The sequence below is a fragment of the Aspergillus alliaceus genome (genome assembly GCF_009176365.1).
Source record: "Aspergillus alliaceus strain CBS 536.65 unplaced genomic scaffold BDW43scaffold_40, whole genome shotgun sequence".
Lineage (NCBI taxonomy): Eukaryota > Fungi > Ascomycota > Eurotiomycetes > Eurotiales > Aspergillaceae > Aspergillus > Aspergillus alliaceus.
The window spans coordinates 1-26,549 of NW_022474723.1; the positions used below are offsets into that span (position 1 = coordinate 1).

Here is a 26,549-nt window from a genome sequence, read left to right on the forward strand (position 1 = left end):
ATTAATATTAAAATAGATATTAAATTATATTAAGAATATTCTAAATTTATATCTTTTTCTATTAAAAGATTTAAAAACTCTAATCTTAATAGTCTTAATTATTAAATAATATTTTAGTTAATCTATCTATTCCTAAAGTTATAAATTTATAATACTATAGCTATTAGTTTATTAGTAGTAAAATTATATTTATATAACTAGCTACTAGACTTCTAGAATTTACTTTATTAATAGACTATAATATTTTAAGTTAATATAAGACTTAACTTATATAGACTAGTAATTAATATATTATATCTAAATATTTAGATAAGAGCTCTATAAGTATTAGCTGCCTTATATTATAAGATAACTATATCTAAATAATAAATCTAATATAATTCTAAGTATAATCCTATTCAGGACCTAAAGAAATAATCTAAGCTAAGGTCTGGATAATATATAATTATACTTTATAAAACACTTAAGTCTAAAAGACCAGGCCTACTAAGTATATATACTCAATAGTTAAGGAAGTATAAATAAGTTAATTACTAACTTAATACTAAAGATATATTCTAAGTAATAATAATAATTAATTATAAAGAACTAAACTAAGTATATAAATAAGTATCCTTATATATTCTCTATTAGCTACTTCTATAGTAACTTCCCTGAAAATAGATCTGGGGATATATCCAATCACCGTGTGTAGTCCTGTATACTCCATCGTATACTCCTTTGGGGGTAGGTAACGGAGTAGGTATCATGTGACACAGGGATCCTTCTTATCTTATCTTGGGTAGCCATCACCTGTTCTTTCATCACTGTAGTCCTATCACTTTCTGCCTTGCGCGTCCGCTTTCCTCGATAAGGCACACTAGACAAGGGTCTGTAACACATAGTAAACAACCCTCAAGGTAACCCTCAGGAAAGAAACAAAGACATACTACCAATTGTTGGGTACTTCTGATTATAGTGTAGAAAGATTGATTTCTTTTAGCTGCAGGAGCAGGATGCTGCTAAGTTCTACATACAAAGCGGTGAAAGGGGCGGTACAGCAAGGTAGGTAGAAAGGAACAGGAGCGACAGCGAACGGAAAGATAGTGGTGGCGTGGAACGCAACACTCCTGTCCGAATACCCAGGCGTCACAAATATCATGACTATTAAGATATAACTCTACTATCTATAGAGAATAAAGTACTGAACCCCCGGAGTATTCTTAAGGATCCTGCAACGATTAGTCTTGTATCCATTCCACTGCTTGCTATTAGTGATTCTCACCTAATTGACAGGTGTTCTGCCCCTGTATAAGCAGATCCTTTACACTAGGGTTATGGTTCTACTAATACCGGTATACCGTTGCGGTAGTGGTCATACCGGGTTCCCCTACTACCCGTCAACTGCTAGGACCTTACCATACTTTTAGTCTTAATCGCTTGGCTACCTGTACGTCAGTTTCCCGATTCCCTTACGCGGTATTGCCAATCGGTTTCCACCGCCTTCTGTAGTCGGTCCCTACTTATCTGGCTGTCTCTCCGATAAACTCGCAGTAAAACCTAGAACAGACAGACAAGTAGCAACGCCCACAAGCAAAAGAGTTACTTTTCCACCGTCCAATCATTAACCCGAAGACATGGAGAATAGTATAGCGTCAGAAGGCAAAGACCCATCAGTCTTTCTGAGTGAGATCATTGGTGCTCCGGTCACTGTCAAGTTGAATTCAGGTGTTGTCTACAAAGGTTATTTCATCCCCCAAAAGCCATCGTTTCCCCTTTCCCTTCCCTCCCCTTTTCTTTTGCTAACAGCGATCAGGTGAACTCCAATCAGTAGATGGTTATATGAACATCGCCTTAGAAAAGTCCGAGGAATATGTGAATGGAAAGTTAAGGCGGAGCTATGGAGATGCCTTTGTCCGAGGAAATAATGGTATGTTCCCATTACTTTTAGCAAGATTATAGCATTAACTCTCGGTGTACTTCCTGTAGTGCTTTATATCTCTTCGAACTGATATCCGTTTTCTTGTCATGGCAATTCAATTGCATCATCATCCATCAACCCCTCACCAGCTCTGAGAAGGAGGGACATCTACTTGACATCCGACAAGATGTGAAAGAACGGAAATTGTTGTTACTGCTCTCATATGTTATGTGGCCTATGAAGAAGCATGAAATCGAACAACCGACATCTGCTCTATACCTATGGCAAGCGCTACCTAATTCACTCCTGGCCATCTTCCCAGAACAGTACCATCCATAGGGGAGTTTATACTACGTATACCAATCCTTGCATGTTGATCACACGGATAACCTAGCAACCCTTAATATGTGATTGTGCCATGAAGATTCCCAGCCTTAATCACGGGTATTACTGATAATGCCCTTACTGTTCTTGGTATACGTGGCCACAAATAAGCCACACTGTCTGAGCTATGATGGTATGGATCCTGAATTGTTTATATAACAGTGTCTCCTAGAAGACGGGTACCAACGTCAAGGGCTCTCGGGATACAACAAACTCAATGGTAAACATAGAGTGCCTACTATGACGAAATCAATATTTTTACATCTGTATATGTAGAGAAATACGATGCCAAATGGAATTGAAGCACAAAGCCACTAGTATCAGAGAGGAGAGTATAATTTTTAAAGATTTCCCGGAGCCTATGATAGTAAGTAGATATTATGCCTGATTGAATGAAATACGGGAGGAGGTATGGTATGGGAGAGAGAGTGAGGAGGGGTCTTTTGCCCCACTTGAAAAAGAGAATCCAAACTGTTTTGCACCAATAATAACCTTAATATCTCGGAGAGGAGAGTGCTGCTCGTGGGGTTTACTATCTCTCTTCCCCCTTTTGCTTCTTTGTCTTAGTGTCCTAATTTCTTTCTTTCCGTCTTTTTCCTATCATTTGTTTCCTCTGGCAGATATTGTTATCCCCTTTAGCCTTTCTCAAAATGACATTACAAGCAATCCAATATAGTGATGGCAACCTTGCCATCATTGATCAACTACAGCTCCCGCATGTCGAAAAATACATTACAATTCAGACAAGCGAAGAAGGTTGGCATGCGATTAGGGAGATGCGAGTGAGAGGAGCACCCGCTATTGCTATCGTAGCGGCTCTCGCACTTGCATCGGAGCTTGCCACTTTAAAGACTCGCCATAAACTATCCTCAAAAGCCGAAGACACGCAGACTTTTATCATAGAGAGGTTACGTTACCTTGTGACTTCCAGACCTACAGCAGTCAATCTCAGTGACGCAGCAGGTAAATTAGAGAACATAGTGACAGAGAGTGCTAAAATGCCCGAGTCTACAGGCCACGGCGTTGCTACAGCGTTTATTCAAGCTGCCGAAGCAATGCTGGCGAAAGATGTCGACGATAATAGAAAGATTGGAAAATATGGCGCGATGTGGATATCAAAAAATGCTCTCTCTGATAACGACTCAAAGGCAACAGTCCTTACGCATTGCAATACGGGGTAAGTACACTTAACACCAATGATTGTGTTTTCTAACCTGTATCGGCAGTTCTCTTGCGACTTCGGGGTTTGGAACAGCATTAGGGGTAATTCGCGCTCTCGCATCCACGGATACCCTTCGACATGCCTATTGCACCGAAACAAGACCCTACAATCAAGGCTCTCGTTTGACAGCATTCGAACTAGTTCACGACGGTATTCCTGCTACCTTGATAACAGACTCGATGGCAGCTGCATTGCTCGCGAGAACCGAGATAGGCGTGAATGCAATCGTGGTGGGGGCAGACAGGGTAGCAGCTAACGGTGATACTGCAAACAAGATAGGCACGTATGGTCTTGCTGTACTTGCAAAGCACCATGGTGTAAAGTTTCTTGTGGCTGCACCACTCACAACTATTGATCTAGCTACCAAGTCGGGTGGTGAGATTACTATCGAGGAGCGCCCCGCGTCCGAAGTTACTATGGTTACAGGCTCCCGTGAGGATGGAGGGGCTTCTGAAACCGTCAAAGTGGAAACCGTATGCATAGCAGCGAAAGGAATCAATGTTTGGAATCCAGCATTTGATATAACTCCATGGGCTCTTATTGATGGTATCATAACTGAGAAGGGTGTGGTGGAAAAAGGCCCCGACGGATCTTTTCACTTGGATGAACTTTTCAAGGACTGAGGAGTGATCAAAGCCCTCGTGTTATCCTGATGGACGCTCTTTTCTTTTGAGGTCTGCGGTTTCTCGAAGCCATTAAGCAGTTCATCAATCTTGCTTTCTAGGCTGCTCAGATGGTTCTCTAGAGCCAGAGCTGCTTTCTCGCCTCTGGAAAGTATAAGCAAAGGATGTCTGAGACGATATAGGACAGCAGTGTTTATACTTGGCAATATCATTAAATGTCTGTAGTGGTGTTAGTGCAATGGGTATGAGCTGACTGGTGTGTTGCCATGCATAGAAGCCAAAAATTTTGACTACGATGTTGATACATGGGGAAGAGTCTTACTTGCATGATGTTGGAATCATTTAGATGGTCATTCTGGTGCGACATGGTGGTCTGGATAGTAAAGAAGCTGTGGGGATAAATCAACGTTCCGTACGGTACTAGTATTTATTTTGCGGAACAAGGATCATAGTCACCTGATCATCCATAAATAGTCACTGGCAGTTGAGTCAGGAATCTTTCATTACTCTGTGTTATTAGTGCGCCTAGGAGCTTCCAAGGAGTAGGTTATCACGGATACTGGAGTACCTAAGGCACCTGCTGTGTCTTTATTGATCTGTATTTCGCTATGTCAATAAATGGACCAGCGAGTCATCTTACTATATATTTACCTAGTCACAGTACATAGTAGTCTCTTGTGATCCTATGGATGGCAAGGCGAGTGAGTGGGTACTGGATTGAACGCTGCTGAGCACGCTTAAACAAGAATTGTAAGTCTCGAACTACTTCAAGTGCGTGCTGGGAACCTAGCCACGTTCATTATCCAGTTTAATCAATACATACGCACGTAATATTGAGTTTTTCTGTTATCTCTGTCCTAGTCTATCATCCCTCTACCTACATCGGAATCTACAGCTTTCCTTTTCGGCGGCCGAAGGTGTGATCACCCTCACTTCGACATTCTGTCAAGGTAGTGGACCTTTGCTAATTGGAACTCCCCAAGATAAGCTTTGAGTGCCTGTTTGAAGCTTATGCGGTCATTCTTCAAAAGGCCTTCGTGGGCAACTAAAGGGGATGAGGATTTGGAATCTAACGATTTCTACCGCCGCGCTGGTCAAACATACGCAGACATCATCGCTGCGAGCAAGGAAGCCCGAGATAGTCCACTAAATCGTTCTGCCAATACTTCTACAGAGGACGGTAGGCCTTGTAAACGTCGACACATCTTACCCGAACCTGTGCCAAGGAGTACCGCATCTCCAGTACTTCCTGATGACGGGAAGGAGAAAAACGATATACAAGTTAGATCTTCTTCGAGACTCGGTTCCTACAATGCTTCACCAGAGTATAGTGGTCGCAACGACTATCAGACGCCGGTGCAACCAGCAGCAGGCAAAATCGGTGCTGCTGGCCTATCAAACGTTAAGTCCTCTATCACTGGAGCTTCTCAGCCAGTTCATTATGAAGTCTACCCAAATACTATTACAGATATAGGCGAGCCACAAACAGTCAACATCTCGATTTCTCGCGATGCTCAAAAAAACCAGCTAAAGGCTGCACGTACAGATCAAAAACCCGATTCAATGGAAGATGATGCGGTTGTTCAGATTCTTATCACCTCGAAACTGGAGAACACAAAGTCGCTGATAGTCCACCGAAAAATCTCACAGTCGCTAAGAGATGTTCGCCTGGCCTGGTGTAACCGTCAGAGTATACCGAAAGATATGCAATCATCCATATTTCTGACTTGGAAGGGCAAGAGGCTATTCGATGTCACAACATGCAGGAGCTTGGGGATTGACATGACAAGAGGCATCGCTGACAACTTAATATATGGTGATTATCTCCAACATGGCAGCAAGGAGGTCATTCGTATTCACATGGAAGCTGCCACCGAAGACAATGTGATGCCGACCAACGATCGGCAGGCATCGCCTATAAGTTGCTCTCGTTCGGCCCAAGAGTTTACAACAATAGATGAAAGCAGCAAGCGTTTAGCAATAGAGATCGTGTTGAAGTGCCCAGGGCTCGACGACTTCAGTCTGAGTATTATTCCAAGCATGCAAATCTCGCAACTTGTTGATGTCTTTCGCGATGCGAAAGGAATCCCGGCAGGACAGGAAGTATACCTGGTGTTTGATGGTGATCGTTTGAATCCCAGTCGTTGCCTCACAGACTACGACATGGCCCATGGCGATCTAGTGGAAGTTATGATCAAATGAATCGTGTATTTCCTCCTTCGGTCTACCCATGAGAGTTATTCAATTAGGTTTCATCATACCTGTTTTCGTCTACCCTGTTGCCCGGTGATAAGCGGCAAATATGACAGATACCCTGATTGCGATTGGGTTACGGCTGGGCTTGCGCTAGATGCGTTATATCGTCAAAGGTAAATTCAATATCATAAATATATTCACTAGGTGCTTCTCAGTAAATAAATATATATATATATATATATAGATAGATAGATGCGACCCCGATTATCATCGTAGTAGTACATCAGCGACAACTTGTGGGTTTATTCTGCTGGTTGGGACATTACCCGTGTCCGCAAGTGCTATTCATTTTTTGCAGTTTTTTTTGGCTTTTCTCCGCTGTCAAATAATTTGCCTCCAACATTACCTTTTAATGTCGCTGCTATTCTACACTCCATTGTCGATTGAACAGTAGCTACTCCGAGACGAAACCAGATGAAGTTAATAACTGCAAATTTCTTGACCTGTGCCGTCAAAGGATGCAAGACATCACCGACGTCGTTCCCACTTCACTTTAAGGATGCGGAGCTTGAGCTGCAGGAACTCGATTTTCAGCCCGAGTTTATCCGTAATATCGTTCCCCGAATTGATTGGGATGCATTGCAGACAATGGCAAATGAGGTAGGCCCAGTGCATACCTCCCTATTATGCGTGTTTGTACAAGACCTGCGCTCACTTATTACAAAGCTTGGGTTCCCTAAAATTCTGGATAAGAAGCCTGAGGGTGATGAGCTCAATGATGAGCAAATACTGAGGGAGCTACACCGGCTATTATTGGAAACACAAATTATTGAAGGAAAGTTGATATGCGGAAACTGTGGGCATGAGTACATGATCAAAGAGGGGATTGCAAATTTCCTTCTGCCAAGTCATTTGGGTCCGTACTCTCGCTACCCCTCCCCTTCTATCACTCGCTGACTCTGCTTAGTCTAACACCTCATGCGTCTTGTTTTATAAAACTGTCGAGAGATGAGTGCTAGGTCGCAATAACATCAGACATATAGCTCACCTCCTCGCGTTACTGGTAGGTAATCCAAGCATCATAATCACGCTATATTACATGTTACACACACTTCCTGCCAGCGTGTCTTGTTTCCGGTTGAATGAGATATTCATCGCGAAGTATATTTTGTTGGACGAAAAATTTGAGCGATAAAAGAAATTTATATGTTACATGGCTGTTGCAGCTTATTCAGAAATAATATGAAATACAAAGCATTGCTGTGAGGGGAAACACAACAAAGGAATGAATAAGGAACAGAAATACACATGGGCTTGTATGATGCGAACAGCTAACCTAAGCCCTAGCCAAGACGCCATAATCACAACGCTGTATCTGTCAAACAAGTCCGGAGATTAAGCCATGTCGGAAGCAGTGGAAACAAAGATGGGGCCTAAGCAACGATGGAGGTTGCAGTGGGAACAGTCCCATGCGGACAGAGAACATGCACCTCAGTTGAGAAACCCTTTACATCCGGTTGAGCCACAAAGGCATGGAATCCTATCATCGCTATCCCACTCTCTTTCAAATTTGTAGTCATACGTCAGCTCCTCATCTGCGGGAAGATTAGTATATCGATCGACCCTTTGTATTCCATGAAATACTATGTGTAAGACTTACCTCTCTCGATGTCTCTCAAAGCATATATAACAATACGCTTGCTACCATCGACTTTAATAATCTTGGCAGTGCAATTCGGTGTACAGCTATGGTTGATAAACCTAGCAATGCCTCCTCTCTTTGTAGCATCTATGACCGTATTCTCGTCAATGCGAAAAAGATAACTGCTGCCGATGCCGCTCTTCAAATACTGCCTTTCTCTCATGTCCGCAACCTGCTGCCGTACTTTCTCGCCTACATATTCAATGATCATGTCATTTGCTGATATATTCTCTTCGGCATAGAGGCCCCAGTTGTGGATGGCTGACCGAGCAAAGCGCACTGGCTTTTTTCGTTTCTTCAATTGATTGAAGCGAAGAACGTCGCCATCACCACTTTGAGTAGGAAGGGCCTGTTTCTGTGCGTTGATATCCGCAATCAACCGGCGATTATTGACCCTTGTCGACCTAGATGTCGACTTAGAAATATTCTTCGCCGCAGTAACTCTTGCAGCCTCAGCAGCAGCAGTATGAGGATCATTCTTTGCTTTGGCCTCGCGCTCTTCACGAGCTTTCTGAACTTTGATACGATGTGGCAGATACTTTGACTTCTCTGACTCCAATATTCTCTTTTTTCCTTCTGTTCGAGCAGCGCCTGTCGTATTGGGCACGTAATAGCCTGCGATGCTAGTCTCTTCGCGTACGGGGCCCACCTGTCCAGGGCAATTGAGGGCTTTGATTTCCTTTTGTCTCCATGCCCATGCCGACAGATTCCCAACATTGGATTTGGGATGTCCAACGAGAATATCTCGAAGAAAGTGCAGGTCTTCATCATCCTTTATTAGGCTTTGCCAACCATCGAGGTCCATGATAATTGCATGGTCATCATCTACAATGGGCCTAGGCTCATCTTTCGACACTCGCCATTTCACCTCTGTTCGGGATTCTTCGCGCACCCCGGCACCATCAACCTCATCAAGAGGAGCTAGTATACCGCGACGGTCTTTATCTATGGTTGAGGATTTAGTGCCAATACCATCTAAGCCCAATGAGCTGGCTTCTCCGTCATCACCCTCCTCTCGCTGGTTATTATTTCTCTCGCTTGATGGTTTTGAAATGATACTCAAATCAGCTTCTGACCCCTCGGCACTTATGTTCACGGCTATAGGTGCTGGAACCCTTTTGGTGCCCTCGTTCTCCGTTTCTTTAGTAGGGTTAACACCGAAAAGCTCGTCATCTTCTTTCTGTCTCTTTCGTGCCTCAAGTTCTTCGTCGGTCCTTTTCCGTTTCCGTAACGCCGGGGAGATTTCGCGGCTATCCAGATGTAGGTTTTCGCTTCTTGATTGGTTGTCCCTTAATTTTTCTTCAAGTTCATGATTTTGGCCCGGACCAGCCAAATTTACAGCAGGAACAGCCAGAACCTCGGAAACAAAGCCGTCGCCATCGTCGGAATCTGAAGTCCTTGAGCTCATCCGACTCGGGGGCCGGCTGTCTTGCTCATCGGTGTCTTTAGCAAAGGGTGTCCTTTGCTCATCGTCGGAGTCATCAACGTCGTGCAACTGTTGCAGCCGGTGATATAGAGGTCGGACTTCTCTTCTTCGCATCGGCTGCTTGCGCCTTTCATCCAAGAAAGCAGTATCTGTGCGATCGAGATGACGAGCTTTTCTGATACGCGGCAGCGCAAGAATATTAAGAGCAGATGAACTGAAAGGACGCCTTGTGTCTGACAGCTCTGACCGCGAGTCCGGTGTCCCGAATGCACTATCAATCCGAAACAAGGGCCGTTTTATGCCCTCTGGATCGGCGATACCCAATGCTTTTCTTTTCAAGGCATGCCGGTCCGGGTCGAGGTAATCATACAAAGCAGGTGCAGCAATGCGTGACTTCACATCCTCAAGGAGCTTATCTTTCAGGTCTCGAATTAAGATGGTTAATACTTCTTGGCAGGGGTCTAGGTCCATCGCTCGTTGTCTTTTTTCTTCTTCAATGTCGAGATCTGCTTCCCTTTTCATCCTTTCTCTTTCCGCTCGCTGACGTTGTTCAGCACGGCATCGTTCAGGGCTTGGACTGCGCTCGTAGCCCGGGTTCCCATAAGGCTGGCTTTCCATATTCATGATATAGGTGAAGAGAGGCTTCATGTGGCACATTTTGTAGCAACGTTCAGTTTCTTCTTCGCCACGCCTAGAGTTTTCAAATATAATATAATACCCAGTTTTGTCACAGCGGATGTCTTTCCAATTAAACAGCTTGAGTCTCTTTTTAAGGTGTGGAACAGTTGTACTAAGGACCGGAACATAGCAATGTGCGATGAAAATATACGGATCCCGTTTAATCTGACTCAAGATGGGTACTTCCTCTACCAAAGACGGCATGGCAGGTTTGAGAAAGCTTGCTCTCGGTCCTTCAGGAATTGTAGCTATAAGGCGAATAGAGGATTTTCCTGAAGGACCTTTCGGCGCCGTCGGAGGGGGCTCATTCTTCTTTGTTTCTGGTTCGGCTTTCGCTTCTTCTGCAGATGGAAGATTGTTCTTTTGTCCCATCCTCTGGGAGTCAATTGCCCTAGCGACAATCTTGTCTGACACAATGCCATCGCGATCCAAGTCAACCCTGATTCTTCGGGTCCCAATGCGCTGTTCTTTTCTGCATTCGTAATACGCTCGCCTGGCCGCGCTTGCCGCAAGGACTGGACCACCACCCCTAAATGAAGCGCTGTCTTTGTACTTCACCGAGCATATCCCGAGAAACCTGCCAGTTATCGGATCTGTCCGGTTGTTTATCTCAGAAATATCGCCAAAACTCGAGAACAGGGCACTGATTGGCGCAATGGGGGTGAGAGGGTCAAAACCAGTGACAACTATCTGCGAGGGAGGCCCGGGTCCTATAGTTGCTGAAGCATCATAAGGCCAATGTTTTAGCGTATAGGGTGCTGGTCGATATTTCCTTTTCTGTTTGCAACCCGCACCTCGTGTGTAGTTTGGAATTCCTAGACGAGGGTCTGCTGGGTAATTGTCTTGGTCGCTCAATACAATATCGACATAACGAGGTTTCTTTCGTTTCTCCTTCGAAGATGATCGCTTTTCAGTATCAGGGTCATAGACCAGCTTGTAACCTCTGATACTTCCGGTGCGACGACCTTGAGACTGTGGCGTTGGCGGGGTATGAAGAGGGGTTATGCCAGATTTCAGCTCCTCGGTCTTGGATTCAATAGCACTTTCCGCAACAATCCCATCTGCTATTTTATTCTGGGGTGAGTTCAGTTTATGAGGCGGCGATGACTCTGCATTTGTTAGCGGAGTCAGGGTGTCAAGACGTGCTCCGTGTAAATTCGCGCCATTTTGAGGAACAGACGAGGTAAAGGCCGGAAGACTCGCGCCTGTAGAGGTTACAGAGCTCCCCACATATGAATCGGGTGACCTTTTTCTTGAATCCGTAGAAGGCCATGGTCCGGAATCCAACGACGCACCGCCGTTTGTCAAGCTGAGATTAGCTCTTGCTTCTGTGGAGCACGCTAACGATTCCTCGCCATTTTCACCATCAGTTTGAGCTTTGGGTCGGGGTCGCTCCCTAGATACTTTGAATCGTTTTTGCTGGAGGACAGATGGGGCAGTAGGGAAGAAGTCCGCAAAGCCTGCCGAGGAGCGCGACATACTGGGAGATGGCTACAAGCCAAAATCAGACCAACTGCAAGCAGGTGGCAGCATCCTTGACCGCTCTGTTCGATTAATGCGCAGTCATACGGCCAGAGATCTTTCCCGGCGTAGAGAGTACTAAGGTGAAACTAAAATCCGGAGGGACGGTTTGGGCTGTGAGGAAGGTGGAAGGCGGTGGTTTATTGAGAGCAAAGAGAAGGGGTTGAATTGAGATAAGAACGGGGAATGTGAATTTCTTTAAGGAGGTCAAGATAGCAGAAAAAAGCGCCCGGTCCGATGTGTTCTTGAATCGCTCTACCAACGCGACAAAGGAACCAAGACGCGAAGGAACTCACGAAGTTGGAGCGGTGGGGGAGGGGATTTCATGGAGCCACGCCGAAAAGACAGTACAGCCCAATGGTGCAAAAATATCTGTTGCAATACTTCGAGCTTTTGCGTATGTTTGGGGATGCTGTTGTGGAGGTGTCTTTTTTTTTTCCCTTCCCTTTGGGAACGAGGGACAGAAGGGACTTGTGAAAGCCGCCGTTTGGTATTCTTAAGTTAAGAAACAAGAGCATATCTTGCAAGTTTGTTCACGTAAGTAGTCCACCCGCACGCAGAAATCATCTGTGATTAAACAGAAGGGATAATCTAATGCAGATTTTCACTATTCTCAGTTTAATTCCATTTCTCGGAAATATTGATATTTCGGCTGGTCAATAATCACTATTCTCTCTCACTCCTCTCGAATTCTCCGAATTCGAGTATCTATTGTCTGCGGTTCCGAGGCCTTTCCCTCCCTGTATAGCAAGTATATCAACCATTGGACCAAGCACCGGCTTCTATCCGAATTGGGTTCTTCTTTACAAACGCACCCTCACTGCATCATGAGCATGCCTATTAGTACTACTTCGGGTTTAAACTCTTCCCTGGAGATGCTTCCGATCAAAGACACCGGGTATCTTCAGTTTATCCAGTGCCATCAGTTCACGCCAGATCCTGACATTGATTCTCCCAACAGGAAATCGCTTACTTATTGACATAGGAGGAATCATGGGACAAACAATATAATAAGAACCAAAAGAAAGTCGAGTAATTTTGATAAATTTTGGATCAGATTTCAGGGAAGATTCTTATCAATTCATTTAAATAGCCATTGGAAAATTAAACTTGCCGCTACGCCACTCCCCCATGGCTTTCAATTTACAAATACACAACCAAGAATTCACTTCCTTGATTGACTGCTAAAGTGTAAAGTGTACAGCGCCCTGAGGCAATATTGGTACCGCGGCTGTGTATCACAGAAGGAACTGAAATTGCCCAATCAGTTATATGCAGCTATCATACAGAGAGTGTGTTGGCATACGGTAATCACCTGCGGAATGTTGAATGCCTTGGGCAAAGACTGACAGCTGTTGAGAAGACTGCAGTAAAGACAAGAAAGCTGATATACTTATGTACAAACATACGCCGACCTGCATGAGTTTGTAAATTCGTACATTCCATGCAAGTATTATATACTTAAGTGCATGCCGCGAGATGTACAAGCGTATAGTAAAAAATCCTAAGCATGTTTAGTAGTACCCATAGTATTTCTATGGTTATGGAGGCTAACTAGTATTGAAGGAAGCTCCTGACCTAGTACATGACTTATTTGTTGGTATAGGGGTATATAATATATAGGTAGAGATGAGGTCCAGAATAGTACGAAGTACATACGCACATAATTCAGGCTCACCTAACTCTCGTGAGGGTGTCATTCTATTTTTTGTTCTAACAGGTAGTTATATCAGAAATCAGGTGGGCTAGAATTAGTCTATAAAGCTCATCTACTAGAAGAGGCTGGCGATTCAAGTACAGCCCTAAGGACCTAAAAGTGACTGTTTGGTGGTAGTTCCACCAGAGCAAGGGGACTAAGCCTCGATAACAATGTATAAAAATAGCAACTTCAAGAACTGAAATCCTGGGATATGTATAAAAATAAACACAATATGCTTCGCCCCTAGTTCGCCATATTTGTTTTTGGATCGGAACATCGATACGGGGTAGACTAACCAAAAATTTCAAAATTGCCACCTCACCTTTGTTAACTAGCGAGGAAACTTTCGGGTTCGACCTGTTTCTATCAGGGGAACTTCAAAAAAAAAAAAAAAAAAAGGGAGCAAAGAAAGGTAAAATAAAATCAACAGTGTGGATAGAGTCATGTTTAGCAGTTCTAATGTGCCTATTAGTACAGATAGTAATTAATCACAGACTGCCAGAAAAAGGGTGGGTGAACGGTAACAGCTTCCCGTCCAGTTTGACAAACAACCTAGAATTGTGGCAACCGAGCAAGAAGCTGGCTGCATATCCATGATACAAAATATTTCGCGTTTTCCTTCTTTCGCCCCCTTTTTCTCACTTCTTCTTGCACTCCTGCAAAAACGAACTAGATTGTTTGCAGTGAGTAGCAAGAGAAGCTTACACTTAAATATAAATCCAGGTTAAATGGTGAATGAATTGATGTATGAGATACAGAGCACTTAAAAATATTATACCATAGTATATATGTAGAGGTTGGTACTGTACTCTGTACATGAGTACATACATATCTGTTTAATTTGATAGGGCGCTGTGAGAAGCATATCAGCCGCACAGGAATCATTAACAGGGACTAACAATTGGGCACTATTGCCTATTTATGAAAAAAAAAAAAAAAACTATACTAAACCTTACTACCTAATGCACGAAAGTGTTTGAAACCCGTAGGAATATACCATATAAAAAATAAAATATGGATAGAGCAGGTATTATTGTTTGAGAAGTTATTTTTGATTTTGGGGTGGAGCCGGTTGACCTGTTTACTCCATAATTCTTAGTAGTACTACTCCCTAGGTAAACTTAACAACTTACCCATGCCATGGAAGGACTTCAGCCGAGAGTCACGAGTGAAACACACCAATAGGTCCAACAGACTGTGTGAGGCGTAGGGCCGACATATTATTGGCCAGTTCCACCTTGAATGAATGGCTGCGCCCTGGAGCCGGTCCATAGCAGCTTCCCTGGTCTCTCTCTGTGTGGGCCGATCTCACAACATAAAACATAGCTCCTCCCCCTCCTTCCAGCTGATTGTCGGATCTAACTCAACTTCCCCTTTCCTACCAATTTGTCCTACCCCCTTCTTCCCTCATTAAACTCTCCTCCTGTTAATAGCGATAGACGGTCAGATCTTGTCGTCCAGCTGGACTACCAGAAGTGTGTTTGCGTTATTCTGCCAAGGTATCTTGGGATTGTTTCATTGACAGGTTGTTATTTGCCAGGGCACACTTTAAAATTAACCCCACCACCGTTTACGACATTTGCTTTCAGTATCTGGAGGCAACCTTCGTTGGATTGGAATACCAAACAGCCCTCTAGTTATTCGCCCGCTCATCTTTCGACGTTTCACCTCTTTCCCTAACTTCTCTTCTCTCCCTCTCTTCTCTCACTCTCTTTTCTTTCCAACTTTAGTCAAACATGTGGTACGTACTCGAGACCCCAACCTGACTGAATTATCTCTGGCTGACAAAAACCTAGCGGAATTTTCGGTTACATCAACTACCTCGTCGAGAGGGATCGCAAGTATATTCTTGACACTCTCCTCAACGGTTGGTACCCTCTGTTACCATCCACCTGATGGCTTCCGTTCACTCTTATCCTGGGATTATCTGTGTTTTGTTCTGACATGTTGTAGGACTGTCGCGCCTCGAGTACAGAGGCTACGATTCTGCCGGTCTCGCTATAGATGGTGACAAGAGGAATGAAGTTTGCGCTTTTAAGGAAGTAGGAAAGGTCGCCAAGCTGAGGGAGCTCATCGATGAGTGCAAGCCTGATCTGACCAAATCATTTGAGTCTCATGCTGGTATTGCCCACACTCGTTGGGCCACCCATGGAACTCCTTCCCGCCTGAACTGCCACCCACACAGGTGAGTCTCATCCTTTGAGCGAACTAACTCGCTTAGATTGCTGTATATCGTCCCAATATTATTTGCTGATATCTCTCGTTTGTAGGTCCGACCTGAACTGGGAATTCTCCGTTGTCCACAATGGTATCATCACTAATTACAAGGAACTCAAGGCTCTGTTGGAGAGCAAAGGATTCCGTTTCGAGACTGACACAGACACCGAATGTATTGCGAAGCTCGCAAAATATCTCTACGACCAACAACCGGATATCGAATTCACAGTCCTAGCCAAGGCTGTTGTGAAGGAACTTGAGGGTGCTTTTGGTCTTCTCATCAAATCCGTACACTATCCTCATGAAGTCATTGCGGCCCGCAAAGGTTCCCCGCTTGTTATTGGCGTGAGAACGTCGAAGAAAATGAAGGTGGATTTCGTGGATGTTGAGTACTCAGAGGATGGGGCGCTTCCTGCAGAGCAAGCTTCCCAACATGTGGCCATCAAGAAGTCAGCGACTGGCCTCCTCGCCCCGCCTGACAAATCCCTTTTGCATCGGTCACAGTCCCGTGCTTTCCTTTCCGATGATGGTGTTCCCCAGCCAGCAGAATTCTTTTTGTCTTCGGACCCTTCTGCCATTGTCGAACACACGAAGAAAGTTCTTTATCTCGAAGATGACGATATAGCTCATGTTCATGAAGGCCAGTTGAACATTCACCGCCTCACAAAGGATGATGGCACCTCCAATGTCCGCGCAATTCAGACGATTGAACTTGAGCTGCAGGAGATTATGAAGGGAAAGTTTGATCACTTCATGCAAAAGGAGATTTTTGAGCAGCCCGAGTCTGTGATTAACACCATGAGAGGACGATTGGATGTTGCGAACAAGCAAGTTACTCTTGGTGGTCTACGGCAGTACATTTCTACTATACGGCGTTGCAGAAGGATCATTTTTGTTGCCTGCGGAACAAGCTACCATTCCTGCATGGCTGTGCGTGGGGTCTTTGAAGAGCTAACTGAGATTCCTATTTCAGTTGAACTTGCTTCCGACTTCCTGGATAGACAGGCGCCAGTCTTCCGTGATGATACGTGTGTTTTTGTTTCCCAGTCTGGTGAAACCGCTGATTCACTCTTGGCTCTGCGCTATTGTCTTGAACGGGGTGCATTGACCGTTGGTATTGTTAATGTTGTAGGGTCGTCGATCTCTCTCCTTACGCACTGCGGTGTGCACATTAACGCTGGTCCAGAAATCGGTGTGGCCTCTACGAAAGCTTACACTTCCCAGTTTGTTGCGATGGTCATGTTCGCACTATCCCTTAGTGAGGATAGGGCATCTAAACAGAAGAGGCGGGAGGAAATCATGGAGGGCCTTTCCAAGGTCTCCGAACAATTCAAGGAGATCTTGAAACTTAATGAACCCATTAAAGAATTATGTGCAAACTTCAAGAATCAAAAGAGTTTGCTTCTGCTGGGTAGGGGCGGTCAATTCCCCACTGCGCTTGAAGGTCAGTCGCCAATTTGAAAACATATTGTTCTTAACTAATGTGCCATGTAGGTGCACTGAAAATTAAGGAGATTTCCTATCTCCACTGTGAAGCTGTTATGTCCGGTGAATTGAAGCACGGTGTTCTTGCTCTTGTTGATGAAAACTTGCCTATCATCATGATTCTCACGAGGGACAACCTTTTCTCGAAATCTTTGAACGCTTATCAGCAAGGTAAGTTGGAAGTTGCCCCCTATGTAACATTTCTGTATTGTCTAATGCTTTAATAGTTATTGCCAGAGGCGGTCGTCCTATTGTGATCTGCAATTCCAATGATCCAGAATTCTCCTCAGCCCAAACTGTGAAGATCGAAGTTCCTAAGACTGTCGATTGCCTACAGGGCCTCCTCAATGTTATTCCCCTTCAGTTAATCGCTTATTGGCTGGCTGTGTCGGAAGGTCTTAATGTTGATTTCCCCCGCAATCTTGCAAAGTCGGTCACAGTTGAGTGAGTTCTCGCTATACGCGTAGCCGAAGCATGATAGATTGAGGTTACCGGGTCTTGGTGGGCATGCTTGCTATTCCTCGATTGAGTTCTGTTTTTATTTCCATAATTGTCCGGTAGAATTTAAACATTGCAAGCAATGATTTTCGATAACTTGAGTAAGTTTGACTCAGATACTTTGTAATGAGTATGCTGTTTGTGTTGCTTAACAGTATGGTGATGTTCTTTTCTTACCTGCAAGTATGTGCATCTCAAGAGAATTTATCTATATGGTACTAACCCTTTGTGTCTGTTTACGGAGCAATACATACGTATTCTATTGGACCGGTACAGGACTTAATTAAACCCCTATAAATACTAGGTTTTTTATTATTTACTTTTTAACATAGTCTAACCTAGATAACTATTTAGAGAATTTAACTATTGTGGGATTCTCTTTTAATAGTTACCATCATACTGCAATAGCAGTTACTGTGTATGTTTTGATATGAGAGGGGCACTAGGTTGGATGAGGCCAACCGCTCAATCTGGCCCACAAGAGTGGGACAATCCTCCAGTGTTAGAAAATAATAATCTGTTGAGTATTTCTTCTACACAGTACTGAACCTTCTATCTCCTATCGGGGCACTCTCCGCCTAGATACCTAGTGCTTGCCACGACCTGACATGTACGGATGCGCGGTAATAAATCGCATAGAGATAACGTAACTGGTAAACGAGCGGGCCATGCCAGTCGAGCGGGCCACCTTTATTCCATACAAAAGAGTACTTTTAGAAACCAAGTACCTCAATAACCAAGGCTAGTAGTGATCTGAATCTTAGTATATATACTAATTCAATACTGCAGATATAGATATTAAAAAGAGAAAGCTCTAGATCTAATAATATATCAGGTAACATAAATTAAATTTTTTTTGGTAATTTATCTATAATTGTATTTAAAATGTGAGAAAAATATTAAAAATATATTAAAATATAATTTCTATTCAAATACCCTATATTTATATCAGTATCAAATATTATATTACTACCATCTCTGGTTGTTGAGATAACTGGATTATGAAAGTGCCATTTTATATGGAATACAACATGGCCCGCTCGACTGGCATGGCCCGCTCGTTTACCAGTTACGTTACCATAAATAGGTAGAAATTACGTAATCTACATAGCTTCTAACGTAATCGGTAAACGAGCCGCCACTGCAAACGAGCCGCCACCACACGCGTTTTCAACGCGCCTCAATTTCTTAGATGATTAAAACACCAGCCATACCACCAAAAATGCCTAAATCATCAAAATCACGCATTGAACAGGAAGGTAGAATCCTACTGGCCATATCAGCTATAAAAAGCAATGAAATTAGTACTGTGAAAAGGGCAGCTGAGGTTTTCAATATATCTCGTTCTACATTACGTGATCGCCTAAAAGGAGCCTCTTTTAGAGGCGAGCAGCGTGCCAATGGTCATAAATTGACTACTAGTGAAGAGGAATCGCTTAAGAAATGGATTCTATCACTAGATAAACGTGGAGTACCGCCTCGGCCTGCACACGTACGAGAAATGGCCAATATTCTGCTTTCAAAGCGTGATACTACTTCTCCCCCTACTACTGTAGGAGAGAAATGGGTATACAACTTTACCAAGCGTACACCTGAGCTTAAAACCTGCTTTGCACGTCGCTATAACTATCAACGTGCTAAAGTAGAGGATCCTAAGGTTCTGGGCGCTTGGTTTAAGCAGGTAGATGAGGCTATTTAAAAATATGGCATAGCTTCAAGCGATATCTACAATTTTGATGAAACGGGGTTTGCAATGGGTCTGATAGCTGCAGCTAAAGTTATTACTAGATCTGATGTGCCAGACAAGCCATTTTTATTGCAGCCAGGGAACCGGGAATGGGTTACTGCCATAGAATGTATTAGTTCTAATGGATGGGCTCTACCTCCCTGCATTATTTTTAAAGGCAAGGTGCATATGGAGGCCTGGTACGAGAATGATAGGGTTCCTTCTAATTGGAGAATCGAGGTCAGTCCTAATGGCTGGACAAGCAATAAGATTGGCCTACGTTGGCTGCAGAATCATTTTATACCTCTTACTGCCGGCCAATCTGTGGGGAAATACAGTTTACTTATTCTAGATGGCCATGATAGCCATCTAACGCCTCAATTCGATCAGATCTGCGTAGAAAATGATATTATACCAATGTGTATGCCTGCGCACGCTTCTCATAAGCTTTAACCACTTGATGTTGCTGTTTTCTCGCCTTTAAAACGCGTGTATGGAGGCCTGGTTGAAACTAAGATGCGCTGCGGGCTTCATTATATCGATAAACTCGATTTCTTAAAGACATATCCTAAGGCCCATACAGAGGCCTTTACCAGCAGCAATATTTATAGTGCTTTTAGGGCTACTGGCCTAGTTCCTCTATTTCCTGAGCGCGTTCTATCTCAGCTGGCAGTTCAGCTTAAGACTCCTACACCTCCGGGTAGTAGACCTAGCAGTCAAGGCAGCTCAGCGCCTAAAACGCCTCATACAGTCAAGCAGCTAAAAAAGTCAGAAACTAGCTTCAAAATGCTGCTTAAGGATCGGTATAGCAGTCCTGATTCGCCTATTAAAGCTCGTCTAAATCAAATAATAAAAGGCGCTGAACAAGCCTTACATAATGCAACAATATTGAAGCATGAATTTGAGCAATATCAGGCTGTATATGAAGAGGAGGCTAAAAAGCGAAAGCGCTCTACTAAACAGATTACTTTTGAAGAAGGCACATCAGTATCTGAAGCCCGACTCCTTATAGAGCGCCGAAATCAGGCAGATGAAGCTATACAGGTAGATAGAGCCTTACCTACTGAATCAGCTCCTAAACGCGCCCCATTTAGATGTTCTGGCTGTGGTGTACAGGGTCATAAAGTTACGCACTGTCCGAATCGATAGAACTACTCATTGCTATATAGAAGTCTGAATTCATGGTGTTTTGACTATTTTAATCTTTTATATGGGGTAGGGGTGGCGGCTCGTTTGCAGTGGCGGCTCGTTTACCGATTACGTTATCTCCCGCCGGGTCCGTGGGGTATCCCCATATATGTATGCGACGCATGGTCTTCCGGTCGTCTATAGCCCTTACTCATACGAGCATATATATGAACTCTATTCCTTTCTCAATTGATTGAGTTGTTCTGCTGCGATAGACTGGAACATGGCCTCTTTGAAAGGACCGGGGGCTACCCCAACCTATGACGGTGAGAAAAAACCAGGAAGCGAGTTTTGATTGATAGCTGGCTTAATAGTTTCTATAGGCTCTGGGCTTCGGATTGCGATCGTTCATGCAAGGTGGAACATGGGCATAATTGGGCCTCTCGTGGAAGGGGCCAAGAAGAGCCTTCTGGCAGCTGGTGTAACTGAGGACAATATCACAACCCAGACTGTCCCAGGTAGCTATGAATTACCATTTGCAGCACAGCGGTGAGTGATTTTTGTTTTAAGCCACTTTTCACTGGGATAGCATTCTGATGCCCAACTTCGTTCCTCCCAGAATCTACGCAGCCTCCCAGCTCCAAGCAGCCAAGAGTTCGTCCTCAGGTGAGGGGATCAGTGCCACAGATCTGCTCTCCTCCTCTACTATAGACATTAGTAAGGCACCGCCACAATCGCCAACGTCTACTACTCCAAGGCCATTCGATGCTGTTATTGCCATAGGCGTTCTCATTAAGGGCGAAACCATGCATTTTGAATACATCGCAGATGCAGTCTCTCACGGATTGATGCGTGTCCAACTAGATTCGGGCGTGCCCGTCATCTTTGGGGTGCTTACCGTTTTGAACGAAGAACAGGGTTTGGAAAGGGCCGGGTTAGGCAAGAAGGGAATGCATAACCATGGCGAAGACTGGGGCAATGCTGCAGTGGAGCTTGGAGCGAGAAGAAGAGAGTGGGCTGAAGGCAGAGTAGCTTAGAGGGAAGATTACTTTCTTTCTTAGAATACAAGGAATTATTGAGGTCTACCATGATATTGTAAACTGACACCATGTGTCGCAAGTCTTTGTGGAAAGAGGGATAGAACTTACTATTTGGTGCGCTACACAATCCTGGGTTAATACATTGAAATTGAGGAGAGAAACGTTCTGCACCTATATTAGGATATTCTTAGATTTCATCTTTGGTTTGCTCATTCTACTCCTCCATTTGTTCGCCAAGGTTGGCGCCATCCTTGGCTCCTTGTTCTTCCTCCTCGTCCTCCCCTTCTAAGGCTCTCTTTGCTGCTTTTTCTGCTTCTTCGAGGAGTTGTTTAGGTACCTCCTCATGTCTGCCATGGGTTGGCCCGTCTAGTGAGCTAATCCAAGACATTTCCAACTCGAAATCTTTGTCCTTGCTGTCCTCATGTGCGACATAAATAATTCGAGCTGCCTCTTTTACAGCATCGACCAAGCTCAAATTACCCGAACTTAGATCTAGCTTCTCGAGTTCAGCCTTAGCAGCTTGTCTTCCCTTCCCAGTGGCTGCACCATGATAACCCTTTACAACGACTGTCAGCGCTCAATCGTCAATTATCAAGTTTCATGTTTGCCCTACCCAGTACAGCCCGCTAGGCTCAATCATGTATAGACCTGGTCCCCCAGCTTTAGCTCCATCAACCTTGCCCCCGGAACCTGATTTCGGCCCGCTGCCGACCTGACCATCGACGGCAAGCTCGGCTTCGCAGTCCCAGCCACCCACAATAGCAGTCACGCCAAAAGGTCGTACACTGGAGTAGAGGGTATAGGCTTGTACGTAGCTGCCCAAGCGATTTGATAGAGCAGACACTGGGATAGGGCCTTTGTATACGCTTCTCCATGAAGTAGCCTCGTCCCTAGCCCGAGAAACAAAGTGCCGGCCGTCTGGAACTAGGCCGGCAGAAACCTTTTGAGACCCATCCATAAACATCAGCAAGAGTTTTCGATGACCAAGAAAGGGTTTCTCCCATGCCAGTCAAACCTAGGCCGTGACTTACGATACCAACATGCCGATCCACTGTTGCTATTCTTTTATTTGCACCCGGCTTTAGAAGCTTACTAGTAATGATCTTCTCGACAGCTAACACAACGCCGTCTTTGCACCTGATACCAATGGCTGTTCCTCCATTTTCAACTGCCTTGGCTGCATATTCCACCTAAGCGTGTAGAGTTAGCTTGGTTAGTGTCTAGAGACCCAAGGCATGACTGTCGGAAGTCGGCTAACTACCTGAAAGTTACGGCCATCTGGCGAGAAGACAGAATTGGAAAGATCGTAACCAGTACCGATGGATGTCTGTGTTGTAATGATGTTAGTGTTGGAAGAACCTTGTCAAGGAAAACAGAAACGAACCATAGCTGTTACTGATTTCGTCTGTCAGAAGGCAAATTTGAATACAGTACTGCTTCTTGCTAAAGTAGAAAGGTAAACAAGTAATGTGCTGGCAGCAGTGTTAAGAAATGGTAGGTAGAGAGGAAGTGATGTTGAAGCTCCGAATGATAAGTAAGCTAGGTAGGTATTACTACTTACGTATGACCGCCCTACCTCCGCGTCACGGGGTTTCTGCCTATCGCAGAGGGATAAGTCACATGATATTACACAGTCTCTCGAAATAAGTAGATAGTATACTACATGCAACGTATGTGAAAAAGAATGCTACTTACTATCCTCCCTTTCGGTCCTATAGGTCTCGGTTGGTGATAGTCTGGTAGTAGAGTATTTGCGGTATATTTTGCTGACGGTGTTCGTCAATCTCTACTCTCAATAAACGCTTCAGTGTAATTCGCACTCTGTAAGTGCCCAATCTGCCCACTTCTTTGGGCATCTACATGTCCCTTTAGCTATTTCTCTCCTGTGGACGATTAATAGACCCTCTCTGCCCTTAAATAAATAGCATCATTTACTTGAAAGCCTTCATAAGCCTTTTACCTCATCCCCCTTTACCAGCAATTTGAGTGTGATTTACTACACCACTTACTGTTACGTGCTCAAATACAACCTGCGCCCTTCCAAAGATATTTCACTTCTTTGTACTGTTTCTGTTACAGATCTCGTTTGTGAACCTTTAGACTAGTGCCTTGCCAAAAACCAACCAACGACTCTTGCTGTCTCAAACATGTCTGTGCCCGCAACACATACATGCTTATTCTGTGGGCAGATGTCGCGCAACTCTAGCGCACTTGCTACTTATGCCGATGGTTTCCATTGTAGCAAGGTAGAGTGCCCTCGCTCATATCTTGATAATTCAGTAGATTCCTGACTAGCAGTCGTATAGTGCAGCTTATCAGTGTCTGAAGATAATCTGCAAATGCAAAACGACCTTGTGACACTTTTTTCCAAGCAAATGCGTATGGACATGCCGATATCGTCTGGCAATCAGGAAATGCCACCACATACTCCTTCCCCGATCACTTACAGTATCACGCAGCATTATCACCACTCTTCACATGTAGCCCGCTGCCCACTTCCAGCAGGATATCCGGAGCAGAGTGAATCCTTGAGCCTTAACACAGCTGCAAATTCGATATATGAGACTCTGAGGCTTCACAATATCAACCCATCGTCTCTTTCGTCGACACAGCTACATTTATTTGAGAATGCGCTGCCGGAGCAACGATCACGCTTGATCCAGATCTGGCAAATCTGCCCTGAGCCTAGCGGCGCGTCCAGCGACCCAAGGACCGAGCGAGCGAGCCAGTCGATCTTTGAACTGGAAGCAGATGCGTCATGTGCGGGAACGTCCAATGCAAATGGTCCAGATCATTCTGCCCAAATGATGTATACTGATGACCTCGAGATGTGCGATTCGGTGCACGATAGAAATAACGATGACGAAGGACATCAATATGCCGAGCCATATATGGTTTCTGGCTATGAGATTCTTGTGCAGAGAGATTATGAGCTTTCTACTGATAAGCTTGCGCCTGTGGTGAATGAGCCAACAACGGGGTCACCATACAAGCTCGCAAGCGATCCTATTTATAAGAGTCAGGGCCATCGGTGGTGGGAATGTCCTCAGTCAGATGTACAGGAATATCAATACGGTGTTTTCGAGGAGATGGATCGGTATGCGGACTGTGGTTTCATACGCTCCAAATGGCTTGCGTAAATTCAGATTTCATAGGTTGTTCTCAGGGAGTGTTCCAAATGCCTGCTTGGCAGATTACCTGCTATTATTAGCTCTGCTAGGTCGCTGTAGTATCCTAAAGGACTTATATTAGCTCGCTCCACGCTATGAAATATGGTCAGCACTGGCGTGCGGTGCGTTGTTCTACTACATGGAAGAAGGCGTGATGGGTAATAACGAGGAATCACATATAGAGTAGGGTGGGTCAGTCTACTCTAGATATTCAGTTCCACAGGGGCTTACTAGAACAGCTAGTGAGCAGAATTTGGAGCCATTCTTGCAAGAAGCGAATAGAGTGTAGAGAAAACAAACACAGATAAGTGGGAAATATATAATGATAATAACAGAATGGTTGTACTGGTTCACATACCTATCTCCGTGAAGTGCTTTGTTTTGCAATCAAGGAAAGGGACATAAACTTCATGCACATGCATCTCTCTGTGGTTCCTCTCGCCCTCTTTTGCCTTTTTTTTCTTCTCTTTTCTTTGTATCTTTCTTTCTTTCTTTCCCTCCAATTTTTTTACTCTCTCCAATTCTTCCCTAAACAGGTGCCCCCAAGAAAGGGCGCGCATAGGATATAAACATCGCAAAAGACAAGGGTAGCAATGGAGGTAGATAGGTCAATAGAAAGAGCTGCTTCGTGGAATGTTCTTTCCCACGTATCTAGAGAAGACATGGACGATAGAAGTATCGAGCCTAGTTCGAGCAACATGAGTATCTATAGGGAGTAGCATCGAGATTGATCCAAAAGCATAAAGTTGCTGACCTTCTAGTACTCCTCGTCGAGAGCTACCATGGCATCTGCGAGGGCATCGGCCGAACGTTTGGCTTCGTCAACAGCCTCAGCAGCCCGCTTAAACTTGAGGCATCCTTGACCAGGCAAATGACACCACTTGGCCAAACCTTCTGCTTCAGGCGTAGCCTCAGCAAGGGCCTCAGCAGAGCGCCGGACGTCTTCGCTGGCATCAGCGGCACGCTTAAGCATGTAGCAGCCCTGAGCGAGCCCCGTGCACCGTCTCTGCAAGGCTCCAGCCTGCACACTAGTGGTAGCAAGAGCGGCAATGACAACAGAAATGAGTTTCATCTTTGATGGTAAAAGAGAAAGTATTGACTTAGACTGGTTGGGTTGGATAGATAGAGTTTGATAGGCAGTTCCGATTGAAGCGAAGATAGATACCGAGATTGTCAATCATGACATGAGACAGGTAAGGATCATGTTCATTATATAGAGGACCAAGACTAGAAAAAAACAGCAAAAAACCTGACTACTTGAACCTATAAAGCCATACTCCCGTAAAGAGCTTGCCCTATTCAAGTGTGTAAGAGGAAATCCAATCCGAGTGAAGAAGAAAAGGTATCACAGTCCTGAATAGAACTTATTGAATAGGGAATCAGGGGTTTGTTCAATAAGAGCTGCAACAGAGATGGGAGGACTCGCGAGCATAGAAACAGTAGAAAGAACAGTATTGCATATATGAGGGAAAGGTTCTGTCCAAACCTGGCTCGTCCTAGATATGATTGTTTTCTGAGCGTAATACACCTGTACGCTCATTGAGTCCTATTCAGATATGATTTTGTGAAAAGAATAATTTATCATAGATAGTGTGCACTGGCCATTGCCTTTCTTTCTTTCTTTTTCCTAGGACATTAATTTTCAGATTAGACGGCTAGGTTTAACGTTTTACTGTTTGGAAAGATATATTTTAGTTGCTCCCGTTACTGGAATAGGTCATCAATAAGGAGATGCCTGCTGGAGACAAACCAGGTACTAGAGACACAGATTGATATACCAAAGAGGAAAGGTCAGCGTTTATTGAGGATAAAGAACACGAACATCGTAATAGACGGGACGACCTAAAATTTGGGTGGGAACTCAGGTTGTTGTAAAGACTCCATCCTTCACCTCCCTCTTTGTCCATACAAAGGAATCAAAACCAAAACCAAGA

At 44.3% G+C, this 26,549-nt stretch overlaps 10 protein-coding genes across 10 annotated transcripts; 6 read left to right on the top strand and 4 right to left on the bottom strand.

Moving 5' to 3' along the window:
- The first annotated feature begins 2,463 nt into the window (after positions 1-2,463).
- BDW43DRAFT_154971 (S-methyl-5-thioribose-1-phosphate isomerase) lies at positions 2,464-4,651 on the top strand. Its single transcript, XM_032038524.1, has 2 exons — positions 2,464-3,461; positions 3,511-4,651. The coding sequence occupies exons 1-2, from the start codon at positions 2,935-2,937 to the stop codon at positions 4,127-4,129; spliced, it is 1,146 nt and encodes a 381-aa protein (XP_031897480.1). The 5' UTR covers positions 2,464-2,934; the 3' UTR covers positions 4,130-4,651.
- Positions 4,650-6,629, top strand: BDW43DRAFT_155056 (small ubiquitin-related modifier domain-containing protein). Its single transcript, XM_032038526.1, has 2 exons — positions 4,650-5,046; positions 5,118-6,629. The coding sequence occupies exon 2, from the start codon at positions 5,141-5,143 to the stop codon at positions 6,329-6,331; it is 1,191 nt and encodes a 396-aa protein (XP_031897481.1). The 5' UTR covers positions 4,650-5,046; positions 5,118-5,140; the 3' UTR covers positions 6,332-6,629.
- A 1-nt stretch (position 6,630) lies between these two features.
- BDW43DRAFT_155036 (RNA methylation protein TRM112) lies at positions 6,631-7,775 on the top strand. Its single transcript, XM_032038525.1, has 4 exons — positions 6,631-6,985; positions 7,052-7,241; positions 7,293-7,388; positions 7,673-7,775. Exons 1-3 carry the CDS (start codon positions 6,800-6,802, stop codon positions 7,295-7,297), a joined length of 381 nt encoding a protein of 126 aa, XP_031897482.1. The 5' UTR covers positions 6,631-6,799; the 3' UTR covers positions 7,298-7,388; positions 7,673-7,775.
- set1 (histone methyltransferase SET1) lies at positions 7,219-12,093 on the bottom strand. Its single transcript, XM_032042839.1, has 2 exons — positions 7,986-12,093; positions 7,219-7,920 (listed from the first exon to the last, which is right to left on the bottom strand). Exons 1-2 carry the CDS (start codon positions 11,608-11,610, stop codon positions 7,817-7,819), a joined length of 3,729 nt encoding a protein of 1,242 aa, XP_031897483.1. The 5' UTR covers positions 11,611-12,093; the 3' UTR covers positions 7,219-7,816.
- Positions 12,093-13,353, bottom strand: BDW43DRAFT_284224 (uncharacterized protein; the record flags this gene model as incomplete). The annotated part of the gene is made up of 4 exons (XM_032042840.1): positions 12,093-12,189; positions 12,270-12,902; positions 12,959-13,156; positions 13,208-13,353. Coding segments are annotated over 3 exons (451 nt in total), but the record flags the coding sequence as incomplete, so codon positions are not given.
- A 1,126-nt stretch (positions 13,354-14,479) lies between these two features.
- On the top strand, positions 14,480-17,925 carry gfa1 (glutamine--fructose-6-phosphate transaminase (isomerizing) GFA1). The gene is made up of 6 exons (XM_032042841.1): positions 14,480-15,092; positions 15,148-15,218; positions 15,305-15,536; positions 15,622-17,012; positions 17,063-17,224; positions 17,281-17,925. The coding sequence occupies exons 1-6, from the start codon at positions 15,088-15,090 to the stop codon at positions 17,499-17,501; spliced, it is 2,082 nt and encodes a 693-aa protein (XP_031897485.1). The 5' UTR covers positions 14,480-15,087; the 3' UTR covers positions 17,502-17,925.
- A 2,634-nt stretch (positions 17,926-20,559) lies between these two features.
- Positions 20,560-21,487, top strand: BDW43DRAFT_284241 (lumazine synthase RIB4). Its single transcript, XM_032042842.1, has 3 exons — positions 20,560-20,731; positions 20,789-20,954; positions 21,025-21,487. The coding sequence occupies exons 1-3, from the start codon at positions 20,689-20,691 to the stop codon at positions 21,440-21,442; spliced, it is 627 nt and encodes a 208-aa protein (XP_031897486.1). The 5' UTR covers positions 20,560-20,688; the 3' UTR covers positions 21,443-21,487.
- Positions 21,464-23,088, bottom strand: BDW43DRAFT_284248 (proteasome core particle subunit alpha 7). The gene is made up of 5 exons (XM_032042843.1): positions 22,830-23,088; positions 22,707-22,772; positions 22,477-22,635; positions 22,059-22,385; positions 21,464-22,001 (listed from the first exon to the last, which is right to left on the bottom strand). The coding sequence occupies exons 1-5, from the start codon at positions 22,830-22,832 to the stop codon at positions 21,660-21,662; spliced, it is 897 nt and encodes a 298-aa protein (XP_031897487.1). The 5' UTR covers positions 22,833-23,088; the 3' UTR covers positions 21,464-21,659.
- Positions 23,089-23,138: 50 nt separating this feature from the next.
- BDW43DRAFT_155152 (uncharacterized protein) lies at positions 23,139-24,775 on the top strand. The gene is made up of 2 exons (XM_032038527.1): positions 23,139-23,691; positions 23,752-24,775. The coding sequence occupies exons 1-2, from the start codon at positions 23,593-23,595 to the stop codon at positions 24,583-24,585; spliced, it is 933 nt and encodes a 310-aa protein (XP_031897488.1). The 5' UTR covers positions 23,139-23,592; the 3' UTR covers positions 24,586-24,775.
- A 365-nt stretch (positions 24,776-25,140) lies between these two features.
- BDW43DRAFT_155176 (mating alpha-pheromone PpgA) lies at positions 25,141-25,826 on the bottom strand. The gene is made up of 2 exons (XM_032038528.1): positions 25,370-25,826; positions 25,141-25,299 (listed from the first exon to the last, which is right to left on the bottom strand). Exon 1 carries the CDS (start codon positions 25,685-25,687, stop codon positions 25,373-25,375), a length of 315 nt encoding a protein of 104 aa, XP_031897489.1. The 5' UTR covers positions 25,688-25,826; the 3' UTR covers positions 25,141-25,299; positions 25,370-25,372.
- Positions 25,827-26,549: the final 723 nt, after the last annotated feature.

Bases quoted from the DNA above. Each gene is read 5' to 3' on its own strand.
- BDW43DRAFT_155176 (XM_032038528.1), bottom strand. From the start codon at position 25,687: ATGAAACTCATTTCTGTTGTCATTGCCGCTCTTGCTACCACTAGTGTG.
- BDW43DRAFT_154971 (XM_032038524.1), top strand. From the start codon at position 2,935: ATGACATTACAAGCAATCCAATATAGTGATGGCAACCTTGCCATCATT. The intron at 3,462-3,510 runs GTAAGTACACTT...CTGTATCGGCAG, and splicing joins CTTACGCATTGCAATACGGG to TTCTCTTGCGACTTCGGGGT.
- BDW43DRAFT_284241 (XM_032042842.1), top strand. From the start codon at position 20,689: ATGGCCTCTTTGAAAGGACCGGGGGCTACCCCAACCTATGACG. The intron at 20,732-20,788 runs GTGAGAAAAAAC...TAGTTTCTATAG, and splicing joins GGCTACCCCAACCTATGACG to GCTCTGGGCTTCGGATTGCG. The intron at 20,955-21,024 runs GTGAGTGATTTT...CGTTCCTCCCAG, and splicing joins TTACCATTTGCAGCACAGCG to AATCTACGCAGCCTCCCAGC.
- gfa1 (XM_032042841.1), top strand. The intron at 15,219-15,304 runs GTTGGTACCCTC...GACATGTTGTAG, and splicing joins TCTTGACACTCTCCTCAACG to GACTGTCGCGCCTCGAGTAC. The intron at 15,537-15,621 runs GTGAGTCTCATC...TCTCGTTTGTAG, and splicing joins CTGAACTGCCACCCACACAG to GTCCGACCTGAACTGGGAAT.
- set1 (XM_032042839.1), bottom strand. From the start codon at position 11,610: ATGTCGCGCTCCTCGGCAGGCTTTGCGGACTTCTTCCCTACTGCCCCA. The intron at 7,921-7,985 runs GTAAGTCTTACA...ATCTTCCCGCAG, and splicing joins TTTGAGAGACATCGAGAGAG to ATGAGGAGCTGACGTATGAC.
- BDW43DRAFT_155036 (XM_032038525.1), top strand. From the start codon at position 6,800: ATGAAGTTAATAACTGCAAATTTCTTGACCTGTGCCGTCAAAGGATGC. The intron at 6,986-7,051 runs GTAGGCCCAGTG...CTTATTACAAAG, and splicing joins TGCAGACAATGGCAAATGAG to CTTGGGTTCCCTAAAATTCT.
- BDW43DRAFT_155152 (XM_032038527.1), top strand. From the start codon at position 23,593: ATGTCTGTGCCCGCAACACATACATGCTTATTCTGTGGGCAGATGTCG. The intron at 23,692-23,751 runs GTAGAGTGCCCT...GCAGTCGTATAG, and splicing joins ATGGTTTCCATTGTAGCAAG to TGCAGCTTATCAGTGTCTGA.
- BDW43DRAFT_284248 (XM_032042843.1), bottom strand. The intron at 22,386-22,476 runs GTAAGTCACGGC...GGGTCTCAAAAG, and splicing joins TGGATCGGCATGTTGGTATC to GTTTCTGCCGGCCTAGTTCC. The intron at 22,002-22,058 runs GTAGGGCAAACA...GTCGTTGTAAAG, and splicing joins AGCCTAGCGGGCTGTACTGG to GGTTATCATGGTGCAGCCAC.
- BDW43DRAFT_155056 (XM_032038526.1), top strand. From the start codon at position 5,141: ATGCGGTCATTCTTCAAAAGGCCTTCGTGGGCAACTAAAGGGGATGAG.